The following is a 12,749-nucleotide window of genomic DNA, read 5'->3' as shown; positions in this document are numbered from 1 at the left end:
GCCGATCGCGGTTTGAATTTCGCGCGCTGCTCCCGCGCCGCCAGCCGCTGTCAAGGCAACTGTTTGTTATGGACACGAGCCAATCCAAGGTCGAGACGCCGCAGCCGAACGACCAATCGGAATGGAGCTGAGGAGCGAGGCGGTTTGAAAATGACGGGTGGCCCGCGCGCGCCTTCCGGTCTGTTTGGTTAGCTCGCGCGCGTCCTGGTCTGTTAGGCTGGGCTGGCGCGCGCCTCGGGCACCAGCTGGCCGGTCTCTCTCACACACACACACAGTCAGTGGCCCAGCCCAGCCCGCAGCATCGTCTTCAACTCAGACTGGGATATCTATGCCCGCGGCCATTCGCCTCGTCCAGAAAAATGCCGTCCCGCCTGGTAGATTATGAATTGTTGGAGAGTATCGGCTCGGGCTCTTACGGCAGGTGCCAGAAGATCAGACGGAAATCAGACGGCAAGGTGAGCGTGAGGTTCTCTACTCCCATCTAACTGAGCGGTTAAAACTGCGGTTCTCCCTCACACGGACCGGCGCAGAGAACGCGCTTTTAGCGGGAGCGGGCGGTTGTCGTGAGGAAGTCTCACAACACTCGCTGGGGTGGTTTCAGCTTCAGTGGCTGCGATCGGGAGTCAGAGCCGCCGCCTGCTCTGATCCCCACATGGAGGTCTCATGTCTGACCTCCCCTTTGACCCCCACCACATGTCCTGACCAATTGGAAAGCTGCCTCACCCCCACTGGGTGAGCGTTGGTCAAAAAGTTGCTAAATAGAAACGTTCAAAGGTGCAAAATTGACTCAGAAGGATCATACCAGACTGATGGATCGCCAATTGTGAGAAGGCTGAGCATTTTCCCCCAGTGATCCCCCATTATTTTAAGATAATGACTGTCTTCGGCAGACCCTCAGAGTCGAAGATGACTTGCTACTACACTAAAATGAGTTCTCAGGCGACTGAGGAATCCAATCAATGCAAGACCTACAGTCTCCATCACTGGTGGGGTAGACCATGTTTGGAGGGGTTGGTGGGTGCCTGGGTTACTCCACACTCTTCGTTATGTGGAGATGCTGGCGTTGGACTGGGGTGAGCACAGTAAGAAGTCTTACAACACCAGGTTAAAGTCCAACAGGTTTGTTTCAAACACTAGCTTTCGGAGCACTGCTCTCTCCTCAGGTGAATGAAGAGGTATGTTCCAGAAACATATATATATAGACAAATTCAAAGATGCAAGACATTGCTTAGAATGTGAGCATTTGCAGGTAATTAAGTCTTTACAGATCCAGAGATGGGGTAACCCCAGGTTAAAGAGGTGTGAATTGTCTCAAGGCAAGTCAGTTGGTAGGATTTCGCAAACCCAGGCCAGATGGTGGGGGATTAATGTGATGTGAACCCCAGGTCATAGTTGAGGCCACACTCGTGTGCGGAACTTGGATATAAATTTATGCTCGGCGATTCTGCGTTGTCGCGCGTCCTGAGAATGGAGAATTCTTACCCGGAGATCAGGCTGAATGCCCTTGACTGCTGAAGTTTTCCCCGACTGGAAGGGAACATTCCTGCCTAGTGATTGTCGCAAGATGTCCGTTCATTCGTTGTCGCAATGTCTGCATGGTCTCGCCAATGTACCACGCTTCGGGACATCCTTTCCTGCAGCGTATGAGGTAGACAACATTGGCCGAGTCGCACGAGTATGTACCGCGTACCTGGTGGGTGGTGTTCTCACGTGTAATGGTGGTATCCATGTCAATGATCTGGCACGTCTTGTAGAGATTGCCATGGCAGGGTTGGGTGGTGTTGTGGTCACTGTTCTGAAGGCTGGGTAGTTTGTTGCAAACAATGGTTTGTTTGAGGTTGCGTGGTTGTTTGAAGGCAAGTAGTGGGGGTGTGGGGATGACCTTGGCAAGATTTCATCTACATCGATGACAGGTTGAAGGCGAAGAAGATGTAGTTTCTCCGCTCCAGGAAATTACTGAATGACGAAGGGTACTCTGTCGGTTGTGTTCCGTGTTAGTCTTCTGAGGAGGTCGGTGCAGATTTTTGCTGTGGCGCGTTGGAACTGTTGATCGATGAGTCGAGTGTCATATCCCGCTCATACAAGGGCATCTTTCAGCGTCTGTAGATGTCTGTTATGCTCCTCGTCTGAGCAGATCCTGTGTATACGGAGGGCTTGTCCATAGGGGATGGCTTCTTTAATGTGTTTAGGGTGGAAGCTGGAGAAGTGGAGCATCGTGAGGTTATCCGTGGGCTTGCGGTAAAGCAAAGTGCTGAGGTGACCGTCCTTGATGGAGATGAAATGAAAAATGAAATGAAAATCGCTTATTGTCACGAGTAGGCTTCAAATGAAGTTACTGTGAAAAGCCCCTAGTCGCCACATTCCAGCGCCTGTTCAGGGAGGCTGTTACGGGAATCGAACCGTGCTGCTGGCCACTTGGTCTGCTTTCAAAGCCAGCGATTTAGCCCTGTGCTAAACAGGGAGTGTGTCCAAGAATGCAACTGATTTTGGAGAGTAGTCCATGGTGAGTCTGATGGTGGGATGGAACTTACTGATGTCATCGTGTAGTCGTTTCAGTGATTCTTCACCGTGGGTCCAAAGGTGTATAATGTCGGTTGAAGGTCCTGTGCGGTGAGGAGGTCTTGTTAAAAGTTGTGCATGAAGATGTTGGCTATATTGAGGTGCTAACTTTGTCCCCGTGGCTGTTCCGTGCTTCTGGATGAAGAATCTGTTGTCAAAGGTGAAGATGCTGTGATCCAGAATGAAGCGGATGAGTTGCAGAATTGCGTCTGGAGATTGGCAGTTGTCGGTGTTGAGTACTGAGGCTGTTGCAGCAATGCCGTCGTCATGCGGGATGCTGGTGTAGAGTGCCGAGACGTCCATTGTGACGAGAAATGTTCGTAGCTCAACTGGTCCATGGGTGCTGAGTTTCTGTAGGAAGTCCGTTGTGTCGCGACATAAGCTGGGCGTACCTTGTACGATGGGTTTCAAGATGCCCTCGATGTAGCCAGAGAGGTTCTCACACAGGGTCCCATTGCCTGAAACAATAGGAAAGCCTGGTGTGTTGGCCTTGTGTATTTTCGGGAGGCCGTAGAGATCTCCAATGTGGGGTTTACGTGGGATGAGAGCACATAGGGTGCTCTGAAGGTCTGGATCAGTCTGTTGAGTTGGTGGATGTGTTCCTTGGTCGGATCTGCGGGTAACTGTAGTGTTCCTGGTTGTTGAGTTGTTGGTATACTTCTTTGCAGGTGTCCGTTCTGTTCAGTATGACGGCGGCCCCACCTTTGCTGGTTTGATGACAATGTTGCGGTTGGTCTTGAGAGCACGGATGGCGTTGCGTTGTGCTTAGGTGACGTTCGGGGCTGTCTTGTGAATGCGACTGATGAATCTGACATTGACGCGACTCCTGACAGCTTGAGCATACATGTCGAGTCTTAACGGCCTTCCGGAGGGGTCCAATTTGACTCTTTCTTCGGTTGCCGCACTGCAGATCTCTCGGTCTGCTGTTCCGGTTCATTGATAGTCTCCTTGGGTTCGCTGTCGGCCTCTTGGGGTCTGTGGAAGAATTCCCAGAACCTCATTTGCCTGATGAACTCCTCCGTGTCTGCCGCAAGACTGATGAGGTCCATTTTGGTGGTGGTGCAGAAATTGTGCCCTCTGCTGAGGACTTCGATTTCGTCTGGTTGAAGGGTGTAGTCCGACAAGTTGGCAATAGATTTCCCTGTATTGTTTTCTACTGTGGTACCGTCGGAGGCTTGGTTGCTGCTGGTGGTGATGCCCCTGTATTGTTTTCTACTGTGGTACCGGGGGAGGCTTGGCTGCTGCTGGTGGTGATGCACCTGTATTGTTTTCTACTGTTGTACTCTTTTCATTGTCATTGCTTGGCTTTGGCTTGCTCTCGGTGGTGAAACTAGAGGTGTTTGTCTCCTTCCCACGTGCTTTACCTTGTATCTGTCCAATTCAGATACTTCAACCGGCTCCTTAATCAAGGTTTACCCAAGTGTCTTTATTTATGAGGAGAACAAAGTACGGACACAAATCATGCAACACACTTTATTAAATATAGTTGACCAGTAAATTTCCCACTATATATACAAGAAACACCCAGGATTTGACTATACTACCTGCAAAGCTGGTTTGATATGCTGTACATCCGATCCCCGAGTCCCTGATTCCTCTTTGCGAAGGTGATTCATTCTGGCTGTTTCTTCCTTGCTTGCTTCTTTCCTTCCTTCTGGTCACACCAAGTCTTTGCTTCAAGTCTTCGCTTCCTAGATTTACGCAATGCTATTTTTATCCCCCTGTCGCCACCCACCTCCTTTTCCACCTGCCCTTGGCCTTCAATCAATGTGTAGTGATCCATACATGGGTATGTACAGAAGGACATGCACCAAGGAGGGTACCATCTCCGTTGCGGGACAAGCTAACAGCAGAACTCGACATGCCTCCAATCTCAAGGCAGCATCTCACAGGTCACACAGCCGACTGACTGGGCAGCTCGTTGGTGTGTGTCAAGAAGCTGTCCGGTGAACTTAGAATCTGTTTAGACCACAAGGATTTGAACAAAAACATTCACAGGGAACACTACCCTATTCCCAAGTGAGAGGAGATAATGAGCGAAATGGTGAAAGCTTGCATATTCACCAAACTTGATGCCTCACGAGGCTTCTGGCCGATGCAGCTTGATGATTCCAGCCGACTGCTGTGTACCTTCAACACGCCATTTGGACGTTATTGTTATAATCGAATGCCTTTTGGGATTATATCTGCATCCAAAATATTTCACCGAATTATGGAGCAGATGACAGAAGGTATTGACGTCTGTGACCAGCGGTGTGTCTCAGGTGCTGTATCCACTGTTATTTGTTATTTATAATAATGATTTGGATGAGAATTTAGGAGGCATGGTTAGTAAGTTTGCAGATGACACCAAGATTGGTGGCATAGTGGACAGTGAAGAGGGTTATCTAGGATTGCAATGGGATCTTGATCAATTGGGCCAGTGGGCTAATAAATGGCAGATGGAGTTTAATTTAGATAACTGTGAGGTGGTGCATTTTGCTAGATCGAATCGCAGCAGGACCTATTCAGTTAATAGTAGGGTGTTATAGAACAAAGAGATCGAGGAGTAAGTGGAGTCACAAGTGGACAGGGTGGTGAAGAAGGCATTCAGCATACTAGGTTTCATTGGTCAGAACATTGATTACAGGAGATGGGACGTCTTGCTGAAGTTGTACAAGACATTAGTAAAGCCACACTTGGAATACTGTGTATAGTTCTAGTCACCCTATGATAGAAAGGATATTATTAAACTAGAAAGATTGCAGAAAAGGTTTAATAGGATGCTACCAGAACTTGATAGTTTTAGTTACAAGGAGAGGCTGGATAGACTGGGACTTTTTTCCCTGGAGCGAAGGAGGCTTGGAGGTGATCTTATAGAGGTCTATAAAACAATGAAGGGCATAGATAAGGTAGATAGTCAACATATTTTCCCAAAGGTAGGGGAATCTAAAGCTAGAGGGCATAGTCTTAAGGTGAGAGGACAGAGATACAAAAGGGTCCAGAGGGGCAACATTTTTCCAACAGAGGGTGGTGAGTGTTTGGAACGAGCTGCCAGAGGCAGGTACAATTTTGTCTTTTAAAAAGCATTTAGATAGTTATATGGGAAAGATGGGTGTCGAGGGATATGGGCGAAATGCGGGCAATTGATACCTGCTTAGTGGGTGGCACGGTAGCACGGTTAGTACTGTTGCTTCACAGCACCAGGGTCCCAGGTTCGATTGCCGGCTTGGGCCACTGCCTGTGCGGAGTCTGCATGTTCTCCCTGTGTCAGTGTGGGTTTTCTCCGGGCACTCCGGTTTCCTCCCACAAGTCCTGAAAGATGTGCTGTTAGGTCATTTGGAAATTCTGAATTCTCCCTCCGTGTACCCGAACAGGCGACGGTAACTTCATTTCAATGTTAATGTAAGCCTACTTGTGACAATAAAGATTATTATTATAAAAAATTGGGCGGCACGGTCAAGTTGGCCGAAGGGCCTGTTTTCATGCTGTAAACCTATGACAAATGAATCCAGTAAAGAATTGAGAAGTGGAATTCTCTACCATGAGCAGAATGTGCGGTCAACCAGGAAAGGTTTGGAGTAATTAATTCTGAAGATGCAGCCAATGTGATGAGGTAGAGGTGGATGTTACACTAATATATAATGGACATGGTATTTTGGGTTGTAGAGGGCCGGTGCAAACTTGATGGGCCCAACGGCCTTCTGCACTGTAGGGATTCTATGACATCTTAGTTAATGTTCTTCTCAGTACATCGATTGCTGATGGGTTCTTTAGTGTGCCTATCAGTAGCCAACAAAGTGAAACAACTGCCTTCAATTAGTCAAGCTGGAAAACAGCTTTTTAAAACATATAACAGCCGATCTCTTGGAAGAGTCCTGCCGAACCCTGGGGTTTTACAGAACCCAGTTTGGGAGCCCCTGCTCTACCGGAAAGTAAGTTGAGTTGTGTTGAATATCTTCAGTACATTTCCCTGAATGCATAATAAATACCTAAAATCTTGCAGGATGATTTTTGTTTGAGATGAATATAACTTGCTTGAGTTCAAATGGCCTTAGATCTTTCATTGATAACTGAAGAATGAGATGTAGATGTCACAAATAAGTTTGCATCCAAAATATACCTCATATGATACTCGTGCATAAGTTGCCAAGTCAAAGGAATCCTGCATTAACTTTCAAAAATTAAGCTGATAAGTTTATATTTAATGATGAGAATTATAAATATACATCAACACACAGCAGCAGGGTAGCACAGTGGATAGCACAATTGCTTCACAGCTCCAGGGTCCCAGGTTTGATTCCCGGCTTGGGTCACTGTCTGTGTGGAGTCTGCACGTTCTCCCCGTGTGTGTGTGGGTATCCTCTGGGTGCTCCGGTATCCTCCCACAGTCCAAAGATGTGCAGGTTAGGTGGATTGGCCATGCTAAATTGATCGTAGTATCCAAAATTACCCTTAGTATTGGGTGGGGTTACTGGGTTATGGGGATAGAGTGGAGGTGTGCGGTTGGGTAGGGTGCTCTTTCCAAGAGCCGGTGCAGACTCGATGGGTCAAATGGCCTCCTTCTGCACTGTAAATTCTATGATTCTATACAGTCCTGAATAATCTGATTGTAAACAAAATCCTCAAATTTTAACTTTAAACAATAAATGTACTAACCAATCTTATCAACCCAAACTGCTATCACCCATCTGAAATGGATATTCATCGAATGAACTAACTTTTACAGGTCCTGGTCTGGAAGGAGATGGATTATGGATCAATGTCTGAGGCAGAAAAACAGATGCTCGTCTCGGAGGTGAACTTGCTTCGTGAACTTAAACACCCAAACATTGTTCGATATTATGACCGTATTATTGACAGAACAAATGCAACATTGTACATCGTCATGGAGTTCTGTGAAGGAGGTGACTTGGCCAGTCTGATTAACAAGTGTATACGAGAAAGGTAAAATGTGTTACATGATACAGGCACTGATGCTTGCATTGTATGACTTGGGTTTTTAAATTTTCACTGGACAAGAACATAAGTTATCCATGGTTTTTGTTTTAGAATGATGCATTATGTCACAACTATACGATGTCTTAGTATATTTTTTTCTTAAACTTGCTTGACTCCTTTTCCAACAAGATTCTGTCATTCAGGATAATCCAGGAGAAAGAGAGGGTTTCATGTGTAGCTCTATTAATTTTATTGTATTAGAACCTTGAAGCTCTTAATTTTATTGTCTAAGGATTGGAAAACAATGTTTCAAGGTTTTCTGTGTTGGGTGGAAGGCTACAATTGAAGAGACTCCTGAGGACTCCCAATATTAAAAGACTGAATCAATAATAAAGACATTTTATGACTATGCAGCAATATAAACTACGATCTATTGCAAATAAGGAGAAAACAAAATTTGGTATACAAAGTCCTCAGGATGCTGTACTATATGGTATGCTCAGCCCCAGAGAAACAGTAGATTGCTCACAGATTATACCTCTTGAAGAACCAGGTTTGATGACTTGTTGCTTGGCGCATGAGCTATATTTTGCACTCACTTTGTGTCTGTTGTTTGCACTTGATTCAAGAAACTCACAAGATACACTCGTTTCATGGTCAACCATTAGTCGACATCCTAACTCGTACCGATTCACCCATCCCATTTGTGCATGCTGACCTACCCAATACCTCAATTAAAAATTGTTCCTACTTGTTTTCAAATCCATCCATGAACCTGCCCTTCCCAATCTCTAACCTCTTCCAGCCTGTGATGTTCTTTGTTGAGTTTCTCAGGATGGATTAATGTTGTAGTGCAGCCAAAGAACATCAAGATACGTTATCAAACAAAGCTAGTTTATTTACACTACACAAATTATGATTCAAACACGTTACAAGGTATTAACTAATAAATAAGACTGAACTATATCTATGCTACAGAACTCTATACTACTGATCTATCTTGACTCACACCTACTCTAAGCTTCTCCTTATTCCTTACACCTTCTCCCAAAAGTCTGAGAGACGTTCCCTTTTATAGGTCTGCTCCCCAGCTCCATCTGGTGGTAGAATAAAGTATCACACGAACTCTTAATGTGCCAGATTATGCATATCACGCAGCCCTGCTTCCCTTGGAAATTTCTGAATTCCTGCAATTCTGACCTCATGCATGCCCCTGATTTTAATTGCTCCACCATTGGTGGCCATGCCTCTAACTGCCAAGTCCTAAGCTTCAGAATTTTCCCCCTAAATCTTCTTGCCTCTCTTTCCTTTAATCACTCCTTAAAATCTTGATCATTGCTCTGATATCTATGTGGCTTGATGTAGAATTTTATTTGATAACACCCTGTGAAATGCCTTCTGACATTTTATTATTTTAAAGCTGTTGGAAGAATTTATGTAATATTATGACTCCTATTACAAGCCGTAAGTAATTGTGTACTCGTGACTTGGGAACATATTTGCTGGGTGCTATTCTCCCAAAGTGACAGCTAACTAATCTATTCCTTTTATCTTTTTAACTGCTAGTCATTAAGCAGCTGTGGAGGCTTCACTCTGAATCAAGATTGTAGACCAAATTCACTTTTTTTGTTGTCAAGTATGATCTCTTGACTTTCTGCGTTGAGTTTCTTAACCTTTTCTGTTTTGCCTGGATTGCTCGACAGCATATTTTCATGGGACATTTTGTCAGCAAAGGTCTGTAAAGCTGCTTGACTGGCTGCATGCTAACTGGGATTAACTTCACTTAGTCCCTGTTTTATGTATCTTTCTAATCTTTATCAGTGTCACAAATAGGCTTACATTAACACTGCAATTTAGTTACTGTGAAAATCCTCTAGTTACCATACTACAGCGCCTGTTCGGGTACACAGAGGGAGAATTCAGTATGTCCAAATCACCTAACAGCACGTCTTTCAGAACTTGTGGGAGTAAACCGGATCACCCGGAGGAAACTCTGCACAGACGGTGACTCAAGCCGGCAATCAATCCCGGGTCCCTGGCGCTGTGAAGCAACGGTGTTAACCCCTGTGCCACCGAGTATTAAGTATATTACCTCCGTTTAAGACTGAAACCTATGAAGACACACATTTATTTTCTAACAGTGATCCTGAAAATAATTTTCTTCATGCAATTTTTAAACTGAACCTTTCTTTAATCTCTGGAATCTGTGTTTGTATGTTTCTGCTTCCAAAGCTTTCTTCGTGGAACTGGCACATTGTTTTCAGGTTGTTTAGGTTAAGCATTCGTTGGTTACCCAGTGTCTTCCAGCTGCACTCATGTTGCTACTGTTTTTATCTTCTATGAATGTATAGTGAAAATGCCACCAGACAGCTGGGTTTTGGAAGGAGAAATAAATGGAATTTTAATGGGAGGGGGGAAATTGATGAATGAGTAACTTGGGAATGGAGTTTTGGGCTCAGACTTCTAATTCCACCGCAACTTTGGGCTTATTGTATGATGTTAGTAACCAGTATAGTATGATGTTTTTGGTTATTTAAAGAGATTATTTCGCAGATGGTTCTAGCTTGGATGGACACGTGGGGGATGTTATTTCATGGAAAAAATGGCATTTGAGTTATTGAAACACCAGTAGCAGCATAATGTTTTACCTCAATATCTCCTCTTTCCAAAACATTTCAGCTAAATATATATGAATATGCTCAGTAGGGAAACATATTCTACATATAAAGGGTGGGATTCTCCGATAATGGGGCTAAGTGTTGACGCTGTCGTAAAACTGTTGAGTTTCACAACGGCGTCATCGGGCCCCCAGGAATATCGATTCAGCGGCCCACAAGGGGCCAGCACGGGCGCAACGTGAAGCACCCGAGGGACCGGCCACCGATACATGGGTTTTGTCATTGACGCGATGCCACGGCAGGTGAAAATCATTCTCCCCCAATACACAGCCGTCGCAGGCAAGATGGCCGCCAGACGAGCAGGACCAAGGTTCACAGACAGCGAACTGCATACTCTCCTGGATTCCATGGAGGAGAGAAGGGTGGCTTTGTACACCGGACCCGGCCGCAGGACAACAAGTGCCATCGTTCAGCATGTGTGGGCGAAGGTGGCCGAGGCCGTCAGTGCAGTCGGGCTGATGGCCGAGACAGCTGACCAGTGCAGGAAGAAGCTGCACAACCTCAGGCAGCCAGGGTTGAGTACCCAGCACTGTTCCCCTGTTCCCCACCTACCCCCAGGGGGACAGTGCCACCCCTGCCCTGACCCACATGGCTGCACCAACGTCAACGCCGATTTTGGCATTGTAGTCAATTCTCCAGCCGATCATGTTTCACGATTTTGGTGCTGACGATTGGAGAATCCAGCGCAAAATTGTTTCAAACTCGAGAAAAAGCTTGTAATTTGTTTCTTTAATCGCCATCAGTAAGGAAATAACAAATATTTCAAAATCCCAAGCCAAGTCTCAAAGATGCTGAATATACCTCTTGTTCCATTAACTGTGATCAATATTTTAATTTTTTTGTTGCATGTCCACATTGATCTACTTTCTATGATCCCTGTCTCAAAATTATTGATTTGTTGAAATTTTAACAAAATATTTTGGAATTTAATTTGTTCAATTTCATTTCTATACTAATTCTAACCCAAACCCTTTTCTGTACAACAGTAGCTTGCTTGATTAAGCTGCTACTTAAAAAAAAAATTTTTTCTAAATATGTTCCAGTTCTTGTGCTGAATAAAAGTGTATTCAAGCTGAAAAAACTTTTAATCTTTGTTTCAAACTTAAGAAAATTAACTTCATATTCATATGTAAAATGCTTTCCATTGGTCAATGTTAGAAACTGCTGGAAATGTATGAACCACTCCGTTGATATGCTCCTACATTCAACCAGTCTGCTAATATTTGGTGCAAATATTAATAAGAAAAAGCAGCAATCACTCAGCAGATTAGGCAGTATCTGGTGAGAACCACCGTTTAAGGTAGACTCTTCATCTTCCCCCTTTGACGTTTTACTTCTTATTTATGAATAAACATTTTGGTGAGATTTCGAGCTCTTAAAATGCTGTAGAGGGTAATAATAAATGATAATCCCAATAGTGTATATTGTTACTGTGTTGTTTGTCTCGTATCATGTTTAAACCAAACTGTTAAACGGTTATGAATTTGATAATTAGGTTATGTTTCTTGAATTATTTCAGGAGTATTTTTCCTTTTCAAAAACAAATCTATTTGTCTTCCAGGAGGTATTTAGAGGAAGATTTTGCCCTGCGTGTTCTTGCTCAGTTAGCTCTGGCCTTACGAGAATGTCACAGGCGCAGTGAAAGTGGCCGCACAGTGCTACACAGAGATCTCAAACCTGCTAATGTCTTTCTCGATGTACAGCATAATGTCAAACTAGGTGATTTTGGCTTGGCTAGGATTTTGCAACATGACACTAGTTTTGCCAAAACATTTGTTGGCACTCCATATTACATGTCTCCTGTGAGTACACATTTTTTGTTTATAATCTTTGGGAATATGTATAATAACCAATGTTAATAATCTTGAAAATAATCTAAAATTTCTAAATTTCATCAATGACATGATTTGTTATTTGGCTTTTTCAGTGGGAAAGGTTTTTGGAATATAGTGACCATTTAAGGGTTATTAATTAATCAATCTCATTTAAATCTAACATTACATACCTTTTTTGAGTGAATTAAGAGTGACAATTATTGGGTTACTGACCATATAAGTTTCTATTTTTTTAAATATAAATTTGGAGTACCCAATTATTTGTTTCCAATTAATTGGCAATTTAGCGTGGCCAATCCACCTAATCTGCACATCTTTGGGTTGTGGGGGTGAAACCCACGTAGACACCAGGAGAATGTGCAAACTCCACACAGATGGTGACCCTGGGCCGGGATCGAACCTGGGTCCTCGGCGCTGTAGGCAGCAGTGCTAACCACTGCACCACTGTGCCACCCCATATGTTTGTATTAATTATTTATATTTGATTTACAGGAACAAATTAATCACATGTCCTATAATGAGAAATCGGACATATGGTCCTTGGGATGTCTGTTGTATGAACTTTGTGCACTTTCGTAAGTACCGTACTAAGGCTATTCTAGCCACAGTCTTACGTTTTGATTGTTAGCTTGTTTGTTTTATTCTGCTTTGTGCTATTTTTACAATGAATCATTGTAAAGGCCCGTGGCCTGGATGTTGACCATATATGGAAATCTTCCATTTAATTTAATTCCATATACGGGAGGCCCGCGATGGA

General features: G+C 44.1%; 1 protein-coding gene across 2 annotated transcripts in view; it reads left to right on the top strand.

Moving 5' to 3' along the window:
* Positions 1–229: 229 nt before the first annotated feature.
* Positions 230–12,749, top strand: part of nek2 (NIMA-related kinase 2) — a 34,591-nt gene continuing 22,071 nt past the window's right edge. Inside the window, exons 1-4 of one of the 2 annotated variants that reach the window (XM_038810883.1) lie at positions 230–455; positions 7,268–7,336; positions 11,719–11,959; positions 12,485–12,567. In XM_038810883.1, coding sequence (XP_038666811.1) covers positions 382–455; positions 7,268–7,336; positions 11,719–11,959; positions 12,485–12,567 — 467 coding nt within the window. In that variant the 5' untranslated portion in view covers positions 230–381. Of the gene's footprint in view, positions 456–7,267; positions 7,486–11,718; positions 11,960–12,484; positions 12,568–12,749 lie in introns of both variants that reach the window. The other variant, XM_038810875.1, reaches the window with a different exon arrangement.

This window comes from Scyliorhinus canicula, chromosome 1 (assembly GCF_902713615.1).
Source record: "Scyliorhinus canicula chromosome 1, sScyCan1.1, whole genome shotgun sequence".
In the NCBI taxonomy this organism is placed as follows: Eukaryota; Metazoa; Chordata; class Chondrichthyes; order Carcharhiniformes; family Scyliorhinidae; genus Scyliorhinus; species Scyliorhinus canicula.
The sequence above is the reverse complement of the archived record's forward strand: the minus strand, read 5'-3'. Positions and strand labels throughout refer to the sequence as shown.